Raw genomic sequence first — 20628 nt, 5'->3', positions numbered from 1 at the left:
CATTAGATCTACGCTAGCTCTACGGAGCCCCCTAGAAGGGGATCCAGACCCTCAGAGAAGGGGAACACCATTCTCCATGACCGCTCAACACGCACTTTCCTCTAAGTGACCATTTTGATAACCTGGTTGAGGGCCTCAAACAACATCTTCCTCTAGATCTTCTGCTGCACGATTCTGCCATCCGCCATCCCTTTGGAGACTGCCTATCCCACTTCCTACCTGCTTGAGAGCTCATTACCTCAGACAATTGAGCTGTTTCCCCATGAATTTGTTGGTAAAGGGTTCTATTCCCTATATTTCCTGGTTTCCAAAAGAGGCGGTGGTTGGAGGCCGATTGTTAGACCTCGGGAATCTGAACACCTATCCCCTATTGCAGCACATCAGGATGATGATCCCTGGATTGGGAGGACTGGTTGATTGCCCTTGATTTCCAAGATGTTCACTTTCATGTGGCTATTCATCCCTCCAAGAAGCATTTCTGCATTTTGCCATAGGCTTGGAACATTACCAATAGCTTGTCCTTTCCTTTGGGCTCTCCGTGGCCCCAAGAGTGTTTATGAAGGACCCTTCAGCAGTAGTGGCCCACCTGCATCAGTGGGGCTTTGCGGTCTTTCTGTATTTGAATAACTGGCTCCGTAGGGGCTGCTCTGCCCAAAAGGCTGAGTTAGCAATGACCAAGGCCCAGGCCTCTCTGGGCCTCTGCATCAATCTAAAAAAGTCCACATTTACACCATTCCTGAAAACAGACTTCATTGTGGCCATGCTAGATTTCCTAACTGGCAAGGCTTACCTGCCCAAGGACAGATTCTCCACTATGTCCAGCCTGATCTCTGCTCTACAGCACAGCCCACAAACAACTGCAAACAGGACCTGCCAACAACTCCTGGGCCACATGTTGGCTGCCACATCTGTTATGCCGCATGTGAGACTGCACTTCAGATGTCTTCAGGCATGTTTAAAGACTACATATGCTCTGAACAGAGAGAGCCTTTCCAAACATATTACTGTACCTCACTGAGTACTGGATTCTCTCAGGTAATGGAAAGGCCGTCTGAAGGTCTGCATGGGAACCACATACACGTCTGCCATGTTCAAAAATCCTCACAACAGATACCTCTGTTGGGTTGGCGAATGCACCTACAGGGTGCCACAGCACAGGCAAATGGTCCTCACAAGGCGGACTGCACCACATCAACATCCCAGAGGTAAAGACAGTCCACTGTGCATGTCAGCACTTTCTTCATGACGTAGAGGGACACTTTCAGGGTAATATTGGACAACAGGCAGCTATGTACTTCATAAACTGACAAAGAAGAGCAAGAGCCCAGTCCTTACGTGCAGAATTGCTAAGGCTGTGGAACAGGTGCCTCTCCCATCATATAGAAATTTCTGCGGCTTGCCTACCGTGACTTCAGCACACAGTTGCAGACTGCTTGAGGAGAAACTGCCATTAGAACCGCAAGTGGGAACTCAACAGCTCTGACTTCCACAGTATCTGCCAAACGTGGGGCGTCCTGAAGGCAGACCTCTTTGCAACTTCAACCAATATGAAATATTGCCTTTTTTGCTCCAAAGAGCATATGGCCACAATTCCTTGGGAGATGCCCCACTAGAACCTTGGCCCTGTGTCCTGCTCTACACTTACCTGCCTATTCTTCTAATCCTCAGGACCTTGCTCAAAACTGAGACAAAAGGGGTGAGGTCTATTCAGATAGTGCCCTCATGGCCGAGACTAGCTTCTCAGTGTTACTCAGATCTACTTCATCTCTCTGTGGCAATGTCTTTCTGCCTTCCCCTCAGGGAGGATCTCCTATCAGAGAGCTCCAGCTCTCTAACCCATTCAAACCTTTAGTCTCTGAACCTGAAGTCTTGGCTCCTAGATGGTTCTCAGGCATAGAATTAAATTTCTCAGCCAATTTTCAGGCATTTTCCTGCTAGATAAAAGAACTTACTACTTGTAAGACTTATCGGCAAAAGTGGAAACGCTTCTATTCCTGGTGTTTTCACTGCTCTTTACAAGCCTCAGAAGCTCCACCCCAAGGATCCTATGTTACCTGTTGGCCTTAAAGACACAAGTTGTGTCAATATGCTCAGTTTGAGTATGCCTGGAAGCCATTACTGCCTTCCACTTGCCTATAGAAGGGGTTTCAGCCTTTGCCCATACACCGTAGCCAGATTCCTTAAGGGTTTATACAGTTTATTTTCCCCCTGTCCAGAGCATCTCTTGTCCATGGGACCTTAATCTGGTCCTCAGTGCCTTGAGGAATACCCCCTCCCCCCGTTTGAACTCATGGCTACCTGATCTCTCTCCCTCCGGACTTCATAACTGGTTGCCATCACCTTAGCGAGAAGAATGGAAGAACTCAGGGCATTTGTGGCAGACCCACCATACACTGCTTTCTACTGTGACAGGGTCATGCTGTACCTTCATCTCATTTCCTCCCTTAAAACCTCATTGGAATTTCATGTCAACCAAGAGATTCGTTTTTCAGTTTTCTGTGCCTCGACAACGGAGACTAGTGTTCACACACTAGACATTGGGAGGGCCCTCACCTTCTACCTTGATAGGACTAAGATCTTTAGGGCCTGCTCCAGACTGTATATTTTTCCAAAAGGCATAAGGGACAGCCAATATCCACTTAAAGACTGTTAAAGTAGGTTTTGGGTTGTATCTTGACCCACTGTGAAGTGGTGGGTTTACATCCCCCTCATAGAGTGACCGTCTACTTTTATAGCCCTCCTGAAGGATCTCCCCATAGCAGATATTTGCAGGGCTACAACCTGATTCTCTGTTTACACATTCACCAAATATGCCATCCTACCTGTGTCCAGAGTGAATTGCCTTGATTTGCCTCCTCAGCATCTCCCTCCACGTTGAGATGCTGCTTGGGAACCTCTTCTATGATGAGATAACTGGCTCTGTGGATATGGGGAAAGCAGTGGACATGATATATCTTGACTTTAGCAAAGCTTCTGATAGGGTCTCCCACAGTATTCTTGCCAGCAAGTTAAAGTATGGATTGGATGAATGAACTATCAGGTGGATAGAAAGCTGGCTGGATTGTTGGGCTCAATGGGTAGTGATCAATGGCTCGATGTCTAGTTGGCAGCCGGTATCAAGCAGAGTACCCCGGGGTTGGTCCTGGGTCCGGTTTTGTTCAACATCTTTATTAATGATCTGGATGATGGGATGGATTTCACCCTCAGCAAGTTCACAGATGACACTAAGCTGGGGGGAGAGGTAGATACCCTGAAGGGTAGGGATAGGGTCCAGATGACCTAGACAAATTGGAGGATTGGGCCAAAAGAAATCTGATGAGGTTCAACAAGGACAAGTGCAGAGTCCTGCACTTAGGATGGAAGAATCCTATACACTGCTACAGGTTGGGGACCAACTGGATAAGCAGCAGTTCTGCAGAAAAGGACCTGGGGATTACAGTGGATGAGAAGCTGGATATGAGTCAGCAGTGTGCCCTTGTTGCCAAGAAGGCTAACGGCATATTGGGCTGCATTAGTAGGAGCATTGCCAGCAGATCGAGGGAAGTGATTATTCCCCTCTATTCGGCACTGTTGAGGCCACATCTGGAGTATTGCGTCCAGTTTTGGGCCTCACACTACAGAAAGGATGTGGACAAATTGGAGAGAGTCCAACGGAAGGCAATGAAAATGATCAGGGGGCTGGGGCACATGACTTATGAGGGGAGGCTGAGGGAACTGGGCTTGTTTAGTCTGCAGAAAAGAAGAATGAGGAGGGATTTGATAGCAGCCTTCAACTACCTGAAGTGGGGTTCCAAAGAGGATGGAGCTCGGCTGTTCAGTGGTGGCAGATGACAGAACAAGGAGCAGTGGTCTCATGTTGCAGTGGGAGAGGTATAGGTTGTATATTAGGAAATACTATTTTACCAGGAGGGTGGTGAAGCACTGGAATGGGTTACCTAGCGAGGTGGTGGAATCTCCATCCTTAGATGTTTTTAAGGCCCGGCTTGAGAAAGCCCTGGCTGGGATGATTTAGTTGGTGTTGGTCCTGCCTTGAGCAAGGGGTTGGACTAGATGACCTCCTGAGGTCTCTCCCAACCCTAATCTTCTATGATTCTGGTGGAACACCCATAGGGACATATACTCAAAGAAGTGGTTACTTACCTATGCAGTAACTTGAGTTCTTCAAGATGTTTCGTCCCTATGGGTGCTGCACCTCCTGCCTTCCATCCCCCCTGTGATGGAGTCTTCCAGGCTCCGCCCAGAGCCATGGATGCTGCTATTTACTGTCTCTGGTCAAGAGTGCACGGGCACAACCACATCCTATGGTGGAATCCCATATGGACAAACATCTAGAAAAACTCAAGTTACTATCCAGATAAGTAACCTCTCCTTTTATAGTGTTGAGATGGCAATGGATGTTCTAGCAACGGTTTTGTTAATATTTTTCTCATGCTCATAACTTTTTCAAATTCTCCTCCTCTTTTTCTTTTCCTTAAATTTTGTGTGCTTGGTCCCCAAAAGGAAGATGCTTCTTCAGAAAGCTTGAGCAAAATTCTTTCACCGATTTGAGTTATGGGTTGTCATAATTACAGATTTAATTTTGAGTGAGTTTTTTATTTTTAAAAACAAAAGTGTATTCAATTTAAATTAGAATATCTAATTTTTAATTGATGTTTATCAACACTGTTGGCCCCAGTGTACTGTGCTATAGCAATTCCAGGTGGTGTAATGGGTGTTAATAGTATAACAGCTGTTATGAGCTGTTATAAGTTAGAGCAACTCTCAGGCTGCTCTAATTTATGCAGGGAACTAAATCAGCATATAGCAGCCAGGAGATTCAGGGGAGTGCAGAGGTGGGATATAGCTAGCTTTGCACCTCCCTTCAAGTGCACCCTTCCGTATTTTAATATTGATGTAGGTGTGGCTTTTATGCTGCTACTGAAGTTCACCATTGAGACCCCTAGCCCACATATATTTTGGATTATGCAATATGTAAGTACCCTGTGAGTCAGCTGAGATTGTTATCCTTTTTCATTAGCAAGAAGTTACATAACTGTTTTTTTTTCTATTTAATGTTAAATTTACAATTTTAAACACATCAAGAAATACAACAGCTAAAATTTTTATCATCTTAACTTGCCCAGATTATGTAGAAAGGACCCAATTTTGCTCTTGGATAAATCATTGCAGCTACTTTTGCAGTGGTATGTGAATATTTTAGAGAGATTTGTGTAGTGTGTGTGCCAGGTGAGTAAGTTAAGGTTGCTATGAGAACCTTGACTTTTGTATTTCCTGACTTTTGTGTTTGCAATTTTAGATTCAGTGTCACATTCCGGTAAATTCCAATCCTTAATGAATACTAAAATGCCCAGTTATATTGGTTTAATAATGCTGTTGTGTTTTTAAGTTTGAGTATATAACGTCAAAACATAATCTCAGTGAAGGTCAGCTCGGACACCTGGTCTATACACAGTATTTATGTCGTCTGTGATTATCATTGATCATGGTATTAAAATTCCAGTCACTGGGTAACTTATTGTAGGGAACAGCACTCCATGGGCAGGGGTGGACTAGATAACCCATTAAAAATTAAGAGATGGAAAAAATCGTAGTCAAACAGAATATTATTTTAAGAATTGCACTTGGGCATTGTTGCAGATCTAGCCATGTCTGTGGCCAGATTCAGCAGTGATGTAAATAGGGATGTAACTTTCACAGTGGGTATAATTGTGAAAAAGTGTAACTTGGAGGTGGTTTTCAGTAATTGTGCAAAATATATATAGCTTACAATTCACATATATGCATGGATCTTCCTGTTAACACAAAGCTCTAAGTAAGAAATTAGAGGGGCTGCTTTGGCCCAGAGACATCTGTGGGTTTGTACTTAATTATTTCAGGCTGAATTTGCCCCTGGTGTGTCTTTCTGAAATTGTTATACAAGCATGCTCTTACTCTGAAGCCAGGCATTTTACTGTGTGAAATTAATTTCATGTGACTTCATAGTAGCTGAACAGTTTTGTGGCCAATTGTATTTAGTGTTTTGGGGTTCGTTTTTGCTTTGTCCTCAGCCTTCACCAGCACTGGGTTTGACTGCCATACTTCTCCAGTATTCAGTCCTGCTAATCCAGAGAGTTCAATAGAAGATTGCTTAGCTCATCTCGGAGAGAAAGTGTCCCAGGAACTGAAAGAACCTCTTCACAAAGCACTACAGATACTGCTTAGCAAGTAAGTTGTCATTTGCTTTGCTCAGTGGGAAGGTACTTTTCCCTTTAAATTCTTACGGTTGCATTGTTTTTCTTCCAATCTTCCTTTGCGCGCGCCCCCACCCCCCGCGCGCGCTCCCTCTCTCTCTAGATATACATATAGATATATATGAGAGAGATGAAAAAATAGCACAAACACTCCTTTGCTGTGTTGAACATTAAGGGCAATTTTCAAACCCTTTTAACTTCTGAGCATTGAGCCTCCAAGATTCACTTGACATACGTTTAAACTACTGGTTGATATCTGGCAAACCATAAATTTCCTAGATACTGTACTGAAACCAGGTTAGCATCCCCACTCAACATGTAATCTTAATGTTAGGTTCTTGATGCTGTAACTGCAATACCATGGGGCTAATGTTGTTGATATCTCTGTATTTTAGGTACCCCAGATGTTGCTAAACTTGTCTTGGTTGCACATCTGCCAATGGAACTACTTCCACATTTTCATTGTGGGAACGTACCTCTCAGCTTGTCATGCTCCTGGCCTTTAAAATGAGGGACAAGTAGGAAATAATAGAGAAGTTACATTCAGGTAGCGCAGAAACGTGTTTAAATGTAAGTCAGCTTTTTTTGTTACTTTAAAAAAAAAAAAATTGTGTAGTGGGGTGGATCCTCAAGGAGCCCACATGAGACAGAAAAGGGGTTATTTTACTTGTTGATTGATTGTATCCTTTCAAGAGAGTGTGGGAAGTTGGGCTATCTGTAGAGAATAAAGAACTGGCCTTTCGTCTTAGAAATCAATGTTTAAATTCCAATAGGGCATGTAACTGATGTCCCAGTGTCTTGGTTAAAGTGCTAGTGCTAGATAGTAGAGTTGCTTTGGTTGCCCTTTTGTGTGAATAAGCAATCTGGGTTTTAGGGGAGCCAAACTGACTTCTTCCTATTCTGGCTGCACTGGATGACAATGCATCTGATGTCCAAAAACTGTGCATAGAAATCTTGGGCTCTGATGAGCCAGTTTGGGAGATTATCTATATAAATATGGCTGTGAAGACAGCATTGGAAAAGCTTGGGCTGCACTGTTTCCGATTTGTAGATATATACACTAATGGGGTAGGAGGAAATTGAGATTTTCAGGTGTCCTCTGCCCGTTCTTTGAGTATTACTCTCCCAGAACTCTTCTTGCATAGCTGTTCCTGATATTTTTAAATGACAAAGTACTGAAATCCCAGAGTATCAGTTGCCAAGTTTTTCAGTTCTGATCTCTATGGGCCCTTATGAGGAGAGTGACTTTCATGTAGGCTTTTGAGAGGTAATGAGATGTGTAAGTAGTTCCTTGACTAGACCACCTTCTTGCAGTGAATCAAGTGGTCCAGTTGCTGACTTAATAAATTAAATTGGTATTAATGGAGAGTGGATTGTCACACTTTCTTGGGTATGCAAATTGGGTCTCTTTGCACTTGTTCATAGACCAGCTAAGATCCACCAGACTGAATCCCAAAGATGCTACCCTCAGTTCCACAGAAAAGGTCTCTTGTTACATCTAGAGTATCTGACCAGGACTGTCTGTGGAGCCAATCAGCTCTGTTCCTTGATCTGCCCAGCTGAAACATGTGGTCTAGCCACTATGTCCTCCATCTTCAGAAGCTAATAAAAGCAACAACTTCCCTTATGTCCAGTTTTTATTGGGCCAAGAAATGAAGTTGTCTTGTGTATGGAAGGGCATAGTGCCGCCGATAGGCTGTCACATCAGCTAATGATGAAATTTCTCTAACTTTTTAGAAAAAGAATGAGTACTAAGCACTGATTTGGTTCCACTTTAATTTTTTCTTGATGCAGTATGTAGTGCTAATGAGACTTCTGTGCTAAGATCTCTACAGGCTAACTGGTGTTTGGGTGACCCATGTGAGTTACCTGTGCACAGAAATAGTAGTTTTGTAGATCTTTCATTTGCCTAGCATATGATGTATGCTCAGAGACCGACTTAGTTATATTAAACCCTTAGCACAAAATTGTCTTTGTTGCAGTGCTCTACAAACTGTCAGATCTTGTTAACCATCTATGTGCTCCTTTAGAAATAGACACACTATATCTTTCAGTTGGCCTCATACAGACAGGGAGCTCTTTTATCTTCCATTCATTTCCCTGCTCCTGTTGGTAACTGGTAAGCAGGAAATGGAGAGCTTATGGACCATTAATGCCAGAGGATAGTTCCCCCTTTGCAGGATGATCAGTTTTTCTTTACCTAATCCCCTAAAAATGAATTTGCTTTGTTTTACTGAAGGAATAACTCTGGATTATAGCACCGAGATATCAATGCCGTCTGGTTAATTTTTAAGCGGCACTTTAATTTTAAGCTTCATTTTGACATGCTTTGTAATTGCATGCAGTGGATGTGTGAACACTTAGTTACCCGGGAACTGGAAGAACTTTAATCTTTGTTTTTTCCCTTTATAACCTTTGGTGTTGGTTTAATTCCTGCAGGCCAGTGACTTATCAGGAATACCGAGAACGCACTCAGGAGACAGACGCTCATGCCAGTGGATGGAGCAAGGTAATAACAGAATTATCTTAACTTTGAGTTCTTAACGCTTGGAAACTAATGAGGAGGATTTGCCCTATAATGCTCCCATAGCAGGATATACACACCTATAGACTTCAAATATTTAGTAGTACTCAGAACCAGAAATAAATGTGTTACAGTCCAATATCGTCTCCCCTCAAAAAGAGGTGTGTGTGTGTGTGTGTGTGTGGATATGATGATTAGTTCTACCACGAGTGCCGGGGACTGGACTAGATGGCCTCTCGAGGTCCCTTCCAGTTCTATGATGTGCAATTTTGTATTTTTTTTGCTGGACTGCACTTTAATGCATTTGCTATTTGTTAATCTAATCTTTTTATGTTGGTGTTGGGTAAGTAGTAAGACGAAGAGATAGAGCTGCTGTTGCTTGACATCGATGCATGGATGCCAATTATTAAAAACTTAAAATTCCCTAGAAGCATTTGCTGTTGTAGCAGTTCTGAAGTGAAAATTGAGAAGAGTGTTTCCATTATACTTCTCTGCAATCCCTTCTCAGTTGTTTTGTGGGCTTTTTAAATTCTTTTCACTTGTTAATCTAGTTCTGAGAAAAGTAAAGATAACCACACGCTCCAAGATTTTGAGGTTTTAATGGCTCAGAAAATTGAGTTAAGCTTCCTGCAGCAGCCTCAGCATCACTATTGTAGGTGTGTGAGCTACAAGAGGGCTTTTTATTATGTCATAGTGCCATATGTGATAGTTGATTTTGCTGATACAGTGGTACTGCATCTTTTCTATAATCTGAGGCCTCTGCATACCGCTTTGTACTACATTGTATGATCCATCTATCTTGAGATATGTTTCTCAGAGGATCCCAAAACTGCTAAAATGAAATGCAAATCTATAAATGGAATTACTTCATCTAGAAGACAAATGCAGCCATCTCTGGGATGAAATGCAGTGATTTATTAACAGTACACAGCTACACTATGCAGCAGGGCAAGACCAAAAGTTAATTTCTTTTCTAGTTGAAACTTCGTATGGAATTTAGGTAGCCTAATATAATTACCTTAGTATAATGGCCATATTCTCACTGAGGCTAACACTCTATTTTTACCTGTGTGTGTATGCACACAAAAGCTGAGATTTTTAATGGCCACAAGTTGCCAGGTCCTTTTTTCTCTTTCAAAAGAGAGCATAGGTCCAGCCTGATGTTAGCTGGAGCATTGGTTCAGCACTGACCCAGCAAAAAGTGCTACATGTTGAATGGCAAAACTACTTCCTACTGATGTAAGTGATAGCTGCATTGAGATACTTTTGATGGTGCTAATTTCGCTTGGCCCTGCCTAATTTGAGATCTCATGGGATTATAATACAAAATGAAAAGACATGGGGATAGCTCAGTGGTTTGAGCATTGGCCTGCTAAACCCAGGGTTGTGAGTTCAATCCTTGAGGGGGCCATTTAGGGATCTGGGGCAAAAATCTGTCTGGGGGTTGGTCCTGCTTTGAGCAGGGGTTTGGACTAGATGACCTCTTGAGGTCCCTTCCAACCCTGATATTCTATGATTCTGTAAGCGCAGGGATCCAGAATTGAAGTTCCCACAAAGTTCAACTCTGAATTTCCTGACTTCTTCAATTTAAAATCTGAACATTAACATTGCATTAATATATTTTCTGTCTAATATGTCATTAGTGGACATAACTAGTTAAAAAAACAAATTAACTAGCTGTAATACACAAGTACCAGATATCTTCTGCTTTTATCATTTATATGGAAATTGAAATTTTTTGCTGAAAATGGATCAACCCTAGATGTGGAGAAGTAATACCTTTGACTATAATGCTTGTACTTAAGGCATAAGTTTCTTGTTGGAGATCCATTTTCATCAGAAAGGACAATAGATTTTCCTGTGGCCTTAAAAAAAAAAAAAAAAAAAAAAAAAATTCACGTCTGCATATTTTATACCCTGTAAGTCATCTTTCCATATGTGTTCTGCTTCTTGTGCTGCCCTCTTAAGCTTTATAGCTCATATGGTCATGTGACTCTGACCAGTAACAGGGCTCTATCAGTAACAGTAGCCACTCTTAGATAAATGTTAATGTTTCTCATTTTTTAAAAATAGATTGTACCTCACGCTCAGACACATACTTTGATGAGACCATAGTTAGGCACTATATTTTTCTCTATTGTAACTGGAAAAAGCAGAAGAGTAAGTCGTGAACCCCAAGAGCTGCACTAACATAATTTTTTCAAATGCAGGGTCTTAAATCAGCTGCAGAATCGAGTATGGGTTGAGGTTTCTCTTTTGACATTCTGGGTGATAAGTCTCTCATCCAATGGCTAACTGTTCAGTAATTTTTGGCATCAGAAACTACTGATGAACTAGGAGCGCAACATTGCATCTACTGTAGGTCTCAGAATCCTGTCAGCTAGGTAGCTTATTGGGTCACAAGCTGTGATGTTGTCTGATTTAAAATATGACCATATAGATCATTGTTGCAACCACTGTTCTATATTTGCAGCAAATCTTGTACAAAGGTTGTCAAGTGAGGTGTCTATGAAAAGGTTATGATTATGCTATCTGTATGCATGTATCATTTTTGTATTTGAAGTTATAAGTATTGGCTGTATACTTGGATTTCAAATGTTTGCTCCTGGGGTAATACCCACAAGGTAGCTAGCCAGCACATCTTGGAGGGACTATTCAAATTGAGTGACCCATCAAAGGAACATTTAACTGACAATGAACCATGGGAAACGCCTATCTACACTGAATGGAATTTCCTGCTGTGATTAGGCGAAATGCCTGGACACGGGACTTGCCCATGTGACTCCAAACTCCATCTTGTTGCTGTAATTTTCCACAGTAAGAACAATGGGATGGCCTCCACATGGCAAGAGCTATAAAGGGCCCTGGAAAATTGGTCCTGCTTTGAGCAGGCGGTTGGACTAGATGACCTCCCGAGGTCCCTTCCAATCCTGATATTCTATGAACTTAATTTAGAAACACCTCCATTTTGTCTTCAATCCTGTTTCTTACCTCTGGAGGAACCTTGCTACAAACTGAAGCTCTGAACAAAGGACTGAATGACCCATCCAAGCTGTGGATGTATTCCAGAGATTTGACTTAATCCAGCAGTTCATTCCATCACTGCTACAAGCTTGAACCAAGAACTTTGCCATTACTGTATGTAATTGATTACTTTAACCAATTTTAACTCTCATCTTTCTTTATTTTTATGAATAAACCATTAGATTTTAGATACTAAAGGATTGGCATCAGCATGATTTTTGGGTAAGATCTAAGTTATATATTGACCTGGGTGTGTGGCTGGTCCTTTGGGATCAGAAGAACCTATTATTTGATGAGACTGGTTGTAAAGAACCACTCATCTCTGAATCCAGTGTTTTTGGTGGTGATACAAGAACTGGAATGCCTGAGGAAACTGCCTATATGTCGTCTTGTTAGCCAGTGTGGTGAAACAGAAGTTTACTTTTGTTGCTGGTTTGGTGTATCCTATGGGGGTTAGCCACCAGTCTTGAGGTGTATCTGCCCTATTTCTCATCAGTTGGTCCTGAATTTGGCATCCTCAGTTGTGATCCGCTGAGGAACGGTTACAGTGACATAGTCTGTTTAGGATGCACAGAACCCGGTCAATTAAGCTTTGGATCAGAACCCTATGCTCTTCAAAATTTGAAATTTGATATTGAGAGTTTTATAGGTTAAAGATCAGTGACGATGAGCCAGAAGGCATCAGCAGAAACAATCAAACTTCAAGCCCCGAGAGAGAGCCTGTGTCTTGAACATGAACAAAGACATGCAGAACTTAGAATGCAGGAGAAGCAAGCCTTGGCCCAGCTGGAAAGAGAACCTAGTGAAAGGATCGCTAAAATGGAAAAAGAAGCTGCTCAAAGAAAGAAAAGCCCATGCAAGGCATATGGAACGGCTGGCTGCTGAGGAGGGGGTTCGCCAGATGCAACAAGAAACTGCCAGACTTGAGCTCCAAATCAAAAAAGCAATAGAAGAACAGCAGGAACTGTATCCTCTTGAAAGTCCAGTTTATAACAATGTTGGTATGTTGTATTACTCTGAGCAGTTGTTTGTCTTGAACCAGTTTTGCTATGGCCAGGGAGAGAGTTACTCAAACCTGGGGAAGGTGAAAAATAGCTGTTTATCTCTGATATCTCAGGCCGTGGCTACACTCAAAACTTCAAAGCACTGCCGCGGGAGCGCTCCCGCAGCAGCGCTTTGAAGTGCGAGTGTGGTCGCGCGCCAGCGCTGGGGGAGAGTTCTCCCAGCGCTGCAGGTACTCCACCTCCACGAAGGGGTTAGTTTACAGGCTCCCAGCGCTGGGGCACTGTTTACACTGGCGCTTTACAGCGCTGTAACTTGCTGTGCTCATGGGGGGTGTTTTTTCACACCCCTGAGCGAGAAAGTTGCAGCGCTGTAAAGCGCCAGTGTAGCTAAGCCCTCAGAAGTAAATCTGGAATTAGATGAAGCACAGAGAGCTTGTTTATGGGGAAAAGGTTTCTCTAGAGCAAATTAAAGTTGAAGGTCAGGTTGAAGCCATAATTGAGGAAGAAAAAGGTACATTTTTTTTTATGAGTGATGGATTGTTGGCAAGTAAAGTTTGTGAAAATAAGCCTAAAAAAGGTAGAAATGGTTTGTTTTAAAGCAGCTCAGTATAATGTGGAGAATAGTAGTTTATCTGTTGGGAGTGGCAACTTACCTGTTAAAGAAACTGTCTCACTTTCTAAGTATATGTCTGAAATCAGCCATGGGTACTGGGACAAAGGAAAGGATGACTCCAATTGTTTGCCTGTTTTGAATAGCAGCATGCCTGCTGAGGAAAAGTTTCCCTCTAGTTCTTTGTGAAGCAGACAGAAAGTGGGGAGGGATAGCTCAGTGGTTTGAGCATTGGCCTGCTAAACCCAGGGTTGTGAGTTCAATCCTTGAGGGGGCCACTTAGGGATCTGGGGCAAAATCAGTACTTGGTCCTGCTAGCGAAGGCAGGGGGCTGGACTCGATGACCTTTCAAGGTCCCTTCCAGTTCTAGGAGATAGGATATCTCCATTAATTTATTTTATTTTATTTTTATGCTTCTCAGTTTATGCTACTTGAAAATTTATGAGTTGTCCCAGAATTGGATCTGGATTTAACTAAAGCCCAGGAAGGGAATGGTCCTAAGTTTGTGTCTGCTAGGGAGAATGACATTATAACTAGGTCGCATCCAGTTGGTGTCATAACTAGATCCCAGACAATTCTGGTGTTTCTATTTTGCCTGTTGATAGTGTGTTACTGGGTAAAGGTATGACAACTCTGTTTAGCCAGGTTGATATCATAGCCATAGGCGCTGACTTCGTGGGTGCTCTGGGGCTGGAGCACCCATGGAAAAAAGTTGGGGGGTGCTCAGCACCCACCGGCAGCTCTCTGTGGCCCTGCCCCCCTGCTCCAGCTCACCTCCGCCTTCGCCTCCTCCGTGAACGCGCCAACGCGTTCTGCTTCTCCCCCCTACCTCCCAGCGCTTGCGCCGCGAAACAGCTGATTCACGGGGCAGGGAAGGAGGGGGGAAGAGGGGGAACGCGGCGCGCTGGGGAAGAGGCGGGGCCGGGACGGGGATTTGGGGAAGGATCCAATAGGGGCAGGGAGGGGGTGGAGTTAGTGCGAGGACTTTGGGGATGGGGGTGGGGCCAGGGGCGGGGATGGGGTGGAGTCGGGGCAGGGAAAGGGACGTGGGGGGCGTGGGCACCCACCGGCACTGGAGAAAGTTGGCGCCTATGATCATAGCTAGGGCACAAGGAGAGCATGAAGGTGGTTTGACTTTGTTACCCACGAACAGTGTGGAAACTTGTAACAAGGAGGAAATGATTCCTAAGTTTGCGTGTGGCAAAGGGAAAGAGAGTGCCTCTAACCTTTTATCTAGTAAGTCTATCAGCTTGCTTAAAAGGGGGTTGTGTGAAAATCCTCCTGATGGATCAGAGGTGATTCTGGATTTAAGTGAAACCCAGAAAGAGTCTGTTGTTGCTCAGGAAAATGTTCCTTTAGAGCAAGCCCTAGGTGAAGAGGGTAAGGGCAGAATTTCTGTGAAAGATGAATTGTTGCTTTAAAAGATTCCTGAAGAGGAAAAATCTTCATGGTAGTTTTTCCAAGCAGTTTGCTGTAAATGAGGGATGTGGTGAAAGTGATTTGACCAAGGGAGTTTCAGTTCCTAGCAGCCAGAATTTTTCTGTTGAAAATGGATCCACTGACTTTGCGTTAGAGAGACCTAATGTGGATAGCTTTAAGAAGGTTTCAGATGGAATAAAAATTGTCAGGGAATTTAAACAGCCCTATGATGACCAAGTGGCTGTGTTTGGTCAGCCTGTCGGGGAGACTGTGTTGTTGGAACATGAATGTCTCCATGCTAATTCTTTGAGTGAGCAGCCTGTGACTCAGGTACTGAGGAAAGAACTGGAATGCCTGAGGAAACTGCCTTTATGTCCTCTTGCTAGCCCGTGTGGTGAAACAGAAGTTTACTTTTGTTGCTGGTTTGGTATATCCTGTGGGGGATTAGCCACCATTGTTGGGGTGTATCTTGGCATGCTCAGTTGTGACCCACTGAGGCACGGTTACAGTGGCGTAATGGTCTCAGAATCCTGTCAGCTAGGCGGTTTATAGGATCACAAGCTATAAGAAGAGATAGGTGGAGCACGTATGTCTGCATATGTATGTAAATATAGTGTTTGGGCTTAAGGGGAAGAGCTGTAAAATATTGCCCAAATGATAGTTACAAATGTCAAAATTATTTAATAATTTGATGAACTAAAGGAGGTATTTTACACAGGCACTATTGATTTACCCTTGGTGGATATCATCATTTTGTGTGTGCTGTCAGCCATCTTTTTTTAAAACCTAGTACTTCTGAGCATGTGCAATATGTCAACCTTGAATATAAACCAATTAGCCAATGGGAACATAGAATTTGGACTTTCTGTCAGTGGTTTTAATGTAAAGTAGAATTGTTGTCTACAAGTTAATTCTCATTTGTTTCTTGTATAACAGTTTCAGAGAGAGAAGTTATTTTTTTTGTCCCCTTTAACACGTTAAGTAGCTTATTTTGGAGATAATCAATAAAGATTTATATTATCCTCCTTCCTTGACTGCAACCACCATGTAAGGAAAGAATAAAGAGAGATTTATTTACAAGTATAATAACAAAATTGTATAAAAGTAAAAAATAGTGTTCCAGGCTTTCAAAAGTAATTACCAAAGCATAAGAAATACCTCAACAATGAACTAAATGCATGAACAAATAATTAATCATAAGAGTATTTTATTTCCATAACTAAAATCCTCTGCACTGAAATTCTTACCAAATTTTCTTAAGAATGTAGTAGTCTGCTACCCATATAACTTACTAGAACTGAGATTTTGCAGCCTTAGACTGTCTAGGCCAAGTAGATCTTCCACCTTTGGGTCTGGTTATTCAGCCCTTTAATTAACCTGCAAGCCTGTGCAACTCCTTCCAGCCAACGGAGTTTCTAGTCCTAAACTAGCTTTTGATTGAGAATCTCAACCAAAATACATCTTAGATGCTTGCATCTTTTTTGGCGGACCAGCCTCATCAGGACAGATATTCCATAGGACCTGCTAGAATTAACCATCCAGCGCTGTCAGATTTTATTTCCAGTGAAAAACTTTTAGTCCACAAGATACTGTTTCAGCAAACCAGAATGGAAAGTTTATAGTATAAATACAGTATATGCCTACATCATTCTGTGGGGCATCCTTATCCTCCAGGAATGTGTAGCAGTTCCTCTAATAATACTTGTTTTTTGAATAGATGGAGTACGAATTTATTGGTTTCATTTCCTCTTAAATTCCTCTCTCTTTTCTGGACAGCATTTTGTAGAAAAACAACAGTTAGGATAAGAGAGAACAACTCTCATGTCTTTTTATAGCAGCGTAAGTCTTCCCCAGTTCTCCTTATCTGTTTTTTCCCCTTTGGAGAAGAAGCTGCTAAGATAAATTAGAAAAATCTATAGTTATAAGTTGATGTCTTGACCTACCAATTAGATTTGACTACTACAAAGTATGAGGCTAGACTGGTAAGAATACTTTGGTTGCTTGCCTTGTTATAGAATTCCTATTATATTCTCAGAGCGCCAAACAATTTAGGGGAAAAAAAGTTTGAAAAGCTTTTCATTGAGAAATAAATCTGCTTTTATGTCAGATGTCTGTCTGCTCTTGTATCTTTATTACAAGGGGCACTTTGCGTAGAAATGGAGACTGTTTCCCTTGGGAGATTATCTGCTCCTCATGTTCACTTCTGCTACCTGAAGTTGTTGTCGCAAACAGAGCGATGTCATTTCAGGAGGGAAAGCCAACAGTAGGAGCAGATAAATTCATAAGGAGGGACAGATGCTGTTTCCATGCAAAATGTCCCCAATAATAAAAATCTGAGGGAAGACGGCAGATTTGATATCAGCTTTTTCTAAAGAGAATAGTTCTTCAAAATTTTCATCACCCACGCATGAAATAACATTGGATCTTAAATTGCACTTAAGTGCCTTGTCAAGTTTGCTTTTGCCAAGGAATGCCATTGCTTGCAGAGTCATTTAGCTTTTTAGTAAAATACTGAATAGGGATACTGAATTGAAATCAGCCCTTGCTTGACTAAAAGCAAGCATCTGAACAAAAAACTTTCACTCCCCTTACGTGCTGCTTAACACATCTGTTCCAAAGGATTACATGGCATATTAAGGAACCAAAGATGCACAGGAGGTGCAGCAGAAAACAGTCATCTAAAGGTTAAACACAAATGCATTCATCTTCCTGCAAGTGGAATGCTTAGGCACATGTTTTACCTGGGTTTGTTTTATCTGGCTTAGAAAAAATAAAACGGAGGCTGGAAAGATGGGTGTAGCGTTTTTTGTTTTGTTTTTTTTTTAATAAAAAAAAATTACTTCATTTTGCTCAGCATAGCATCTGGCAGTTTATGCAGTGCAATGCTTTTCTTGCCACAGATAGCCTGTGATTAGTACTGGAAAAAAACCTTCACATTCAAACTAGTTTGAGCCGCCTTCTGCCAGATGAAAAATGGCGTGATGCTCTTCAGCAATACAGGCATGGTGAGGAACCCAGTGTCAGAAGTAAACCAGTTTCCACCATGATTTGATACTGGTTTAACAGTCAGAGATATCTTGAATATAAAATTAATACAAAATACTTATTACTTTGAATGCCTTGGATCTCAAAGCACTTTTCAATGCCCATGTGAAGTAAGTTTCCCCATTTTACAGATGGGGAAACTGAAACACAGAGAAGTTAAGTGATACCCTAAGTCATTAAGTCAGTGAAAGAGCTAGGAATGGCTCCCAGATCCCAACACAGATAGTTCAGCTTTTCTACATTATCTAAAATAAGGTTCTGATTCTGGTCCCTGTCCTGAACCCTGTATGTTGGTTGATATGGCAGCATATAGGGGACATAGAGGTGCTGCAGCTGGCTGGGGAAGAATTCTCTTGGCCCGGTGCTGCTCCACATTCAGCTCCCGGCCTAGAGACAGGAGTGGGAAGTGACACAGCCTATAATCAAGTTGGATAGAGCTAATTTACACCAAGAGCCATATGGAATCCTAGATGGCCCAGAATCCAGGTAGCATGATGACTCAAAGCAACCTTTGCATACACTTCCACCCTTGACTGCGCCTTCTGTGAGGCCCAGCACAGAATCTCTCTATTGGTGTTGGTCTGCAGTGATCAGATTAGTTGACTGAGAAATAAGTATGCGCATGCACTTGATCAGTCTGGTATAGAATCAGGAACATGTGCCATATTTAAACAGTACAGTTTTTCACAGAACTTATGCACCATGCAAACATGAGCGGAAAGGAGACAATACTAAAGATAGCTGCATTTGTTATTTTCAATGGAAAACTCTGTAAAATGTTTCCAATATGGCAGAGCTGCCTAATGACTCTAGACCAGGGGCGGACAAACTTTTTGGCCTGAGGGCCGCATTGGGTTTTGGAAATTGTTTGGAGGGCCGGTTAGGGGAGGGTTGGTAAGGGAATTGCAGTAGTCAAAAATACTTTCTCTTCAGAGTCTATGATATGAAAGTAAAATATAGGAGCCTTAAGGCTTCTCCTGTGTTGTTTAAATGTCCTTAAACTTTTTTTAGGAGCAGCCTTATTTCAAAGAGTAAATTATAGTTTCTTTAAGAAGATCTAATCATCCTATATCTATCGATAGATATATATTTAGAAATCCAGCTTTAGTAGCCATATTTGAAATCTGTGAGCTAGATACTTTATTTTTATCTATACCTCCAAAATACATAATTAAAAAAAATGTAATTCCTTAAATATACCAGTCCAAATAATTTTGCAGTAGAATCCCGGTTTTGTGAATTGGGTCAGAGGATACCAGTTACGTAAGGATAATTGAGTCAACTAAGCAGGTAAATGGGCTGGCAGTTTGTAAGAAAAGGAGGTTCACATAATCATGAAGCTAGAAGATAGGAAATTAAGAATGAGTTTGCTAAAGGTTGCATGTGATATGACTACTGTGAAATATTACACAAATAAAGGAGCTACCCTATTTTTCCTACACTGCCCCTTCAAAACCTGATTGAGTTGTGTACTGTTTGTGCTAAATTTTCTTCTTGGTTACACTGGTGTAGCCTTGCTTACTTAGTGGAATTGTAGTGGTGTAACTAAGTGGAGAATTATCCCGTTGTTACAGCTAGTCAGAAAGTTGTGGATGACAGTTTTCCTGATTAAAAAAAATTTTTTTTGTTCAATAATTTGTATGAAGTTTTCCCTACTCTCCCCACTCTCATTTTCGGACAAGTTCTACTTAGTTCTAAATAGCACACTTTCTCTGTGCACTGTAATGCACATAGTCTTTAGTATTGCTAGGGCTACCATATGTCCGGATTTCCCCGGACGTGTCCGGCTTTTCGGTCTATAAATAGCCGTCCTGGGGGAGGGATTTTTAAAAATCTAAAAATGTCCGGGATTTCCCCCCGGTCGGCTATTTATAGATAGCAAAGCGGCGGCCAAGCGCCGCTGGGCACCCAAAGCCCCTTCCCGGCTCCCCCCATGCCCTGCAGCCTCACCACGCTGTCCGGCCCGCAGCTGTCTTCCCCCTCCTCCCCTCCCCTGAACGCTCCGCCCCCCTGCTCCTCCCCCTCCCCTGCGTCCCGCAAATCAGATCTTAGCGGGAAGTCTGAGCAGGGGCAAGCGGGAGGCAGCAGCAGGTAAGCTGGGGCGGGGGGGGGAGGCGCGAGGAGGAGAGCTCCGGGGAGGCGCGGCCCTGGCCGAGCGGCTCCCTCCGGCCTGGGCCGAGCGCTCCCGGCTGCCACAGCAGCGCCGGCCCCAGCACCTCCAGCCCGGCCCCAAGCCCCGCAACCCCGGCTGGAGCGCAGCCCGATTCCTGGGCTCTTTAAAGCCGGCCCTGTTCAGGGGACAGGGAGGGGGGGTTGGATGGGTCGGGAGTTTGGGGGGGGGGGCTGTCGGGGGGGCAGGGGTGTGGAGAGGGGTGGGGACAGTCAGGGACAGGGAGCAGGGGGGGTTAGATGGGTCTGGGGTTCTGGGGGGGCTGTCGGGGCAGGGGTGTGGAGAGGGGTCGAGGCAGGCAGGTAGCAGAGGGGGTTGGATGGGTCAGGAGTTCTGGGGGTCCTGTCGAGGGCGGGGAGTAGTTTGATAGGGCATGGGAGTCCCCAGGGGTCTGTTTGGGGGCGGGGGTGTGAATATGGGGTGGGGGTGTGGATAAGGGTGGGAGCAGTCAGGGGACAGGTAGGGTCGTAGGGCGTTCTCAGGAGGGGGCAGTCAGGGGACAAGAAGCAGGGCGGCTTAGATAAGCGGTGGGGTCCTAGGGGGCAGTTAGTGGCAGAGGTCCCAGGAGGTGGCAGTCAGGGGACAAGGAGTGGGGGGGGGGG

General features: G+C 43.3%; 1 protein-coding gene across 2 annotated transcripts in view; it reads left to right on the top strand.

The window, feature by feature from the left end:
* The window catches only part of BCL2L13 (BCL2 like 13), a 104502-nt gene that overhangs the window by 26201 nt on the left and 57673 nt on the right, over positions 1-20628 (top strand). For both annotated transcript variants that reach the window (XM_026654342.1, XM_026654341.2), the window contains exons 4-5: positions 6048-6204; positions 8670-8739. In XM_026654342.1, coding sequence (XP_026510127.1) covers positions 6048-6204; positions 8670-8739 — 227 coding nt within the window. The remainder of the gene's footprint in view (positions 1-6047; positions 6205-8669; positions 8740-20628) is intronic.

This window comes from Terrapene carolina, unplaced genomic scaffold (assembly GCF_002925995.2).
Source record: "Terrapene carolina triunguis isolate 2854851 unplaced genomic scaffold, T_m_triunguis-2.0 Scaffold190, whole genome shotgun sequence".
Taxonomy (NCBI): Eukaryota; Metazoa; Chordata; order Testudines; family Emydidae; genus Terrapene; species Terrapene triunguis.
The sequence above is the reverse complement of the archived record's forward strand: the minus strand, read 5'-3'. Positions and strand labels throughout refer to the sequence as shown.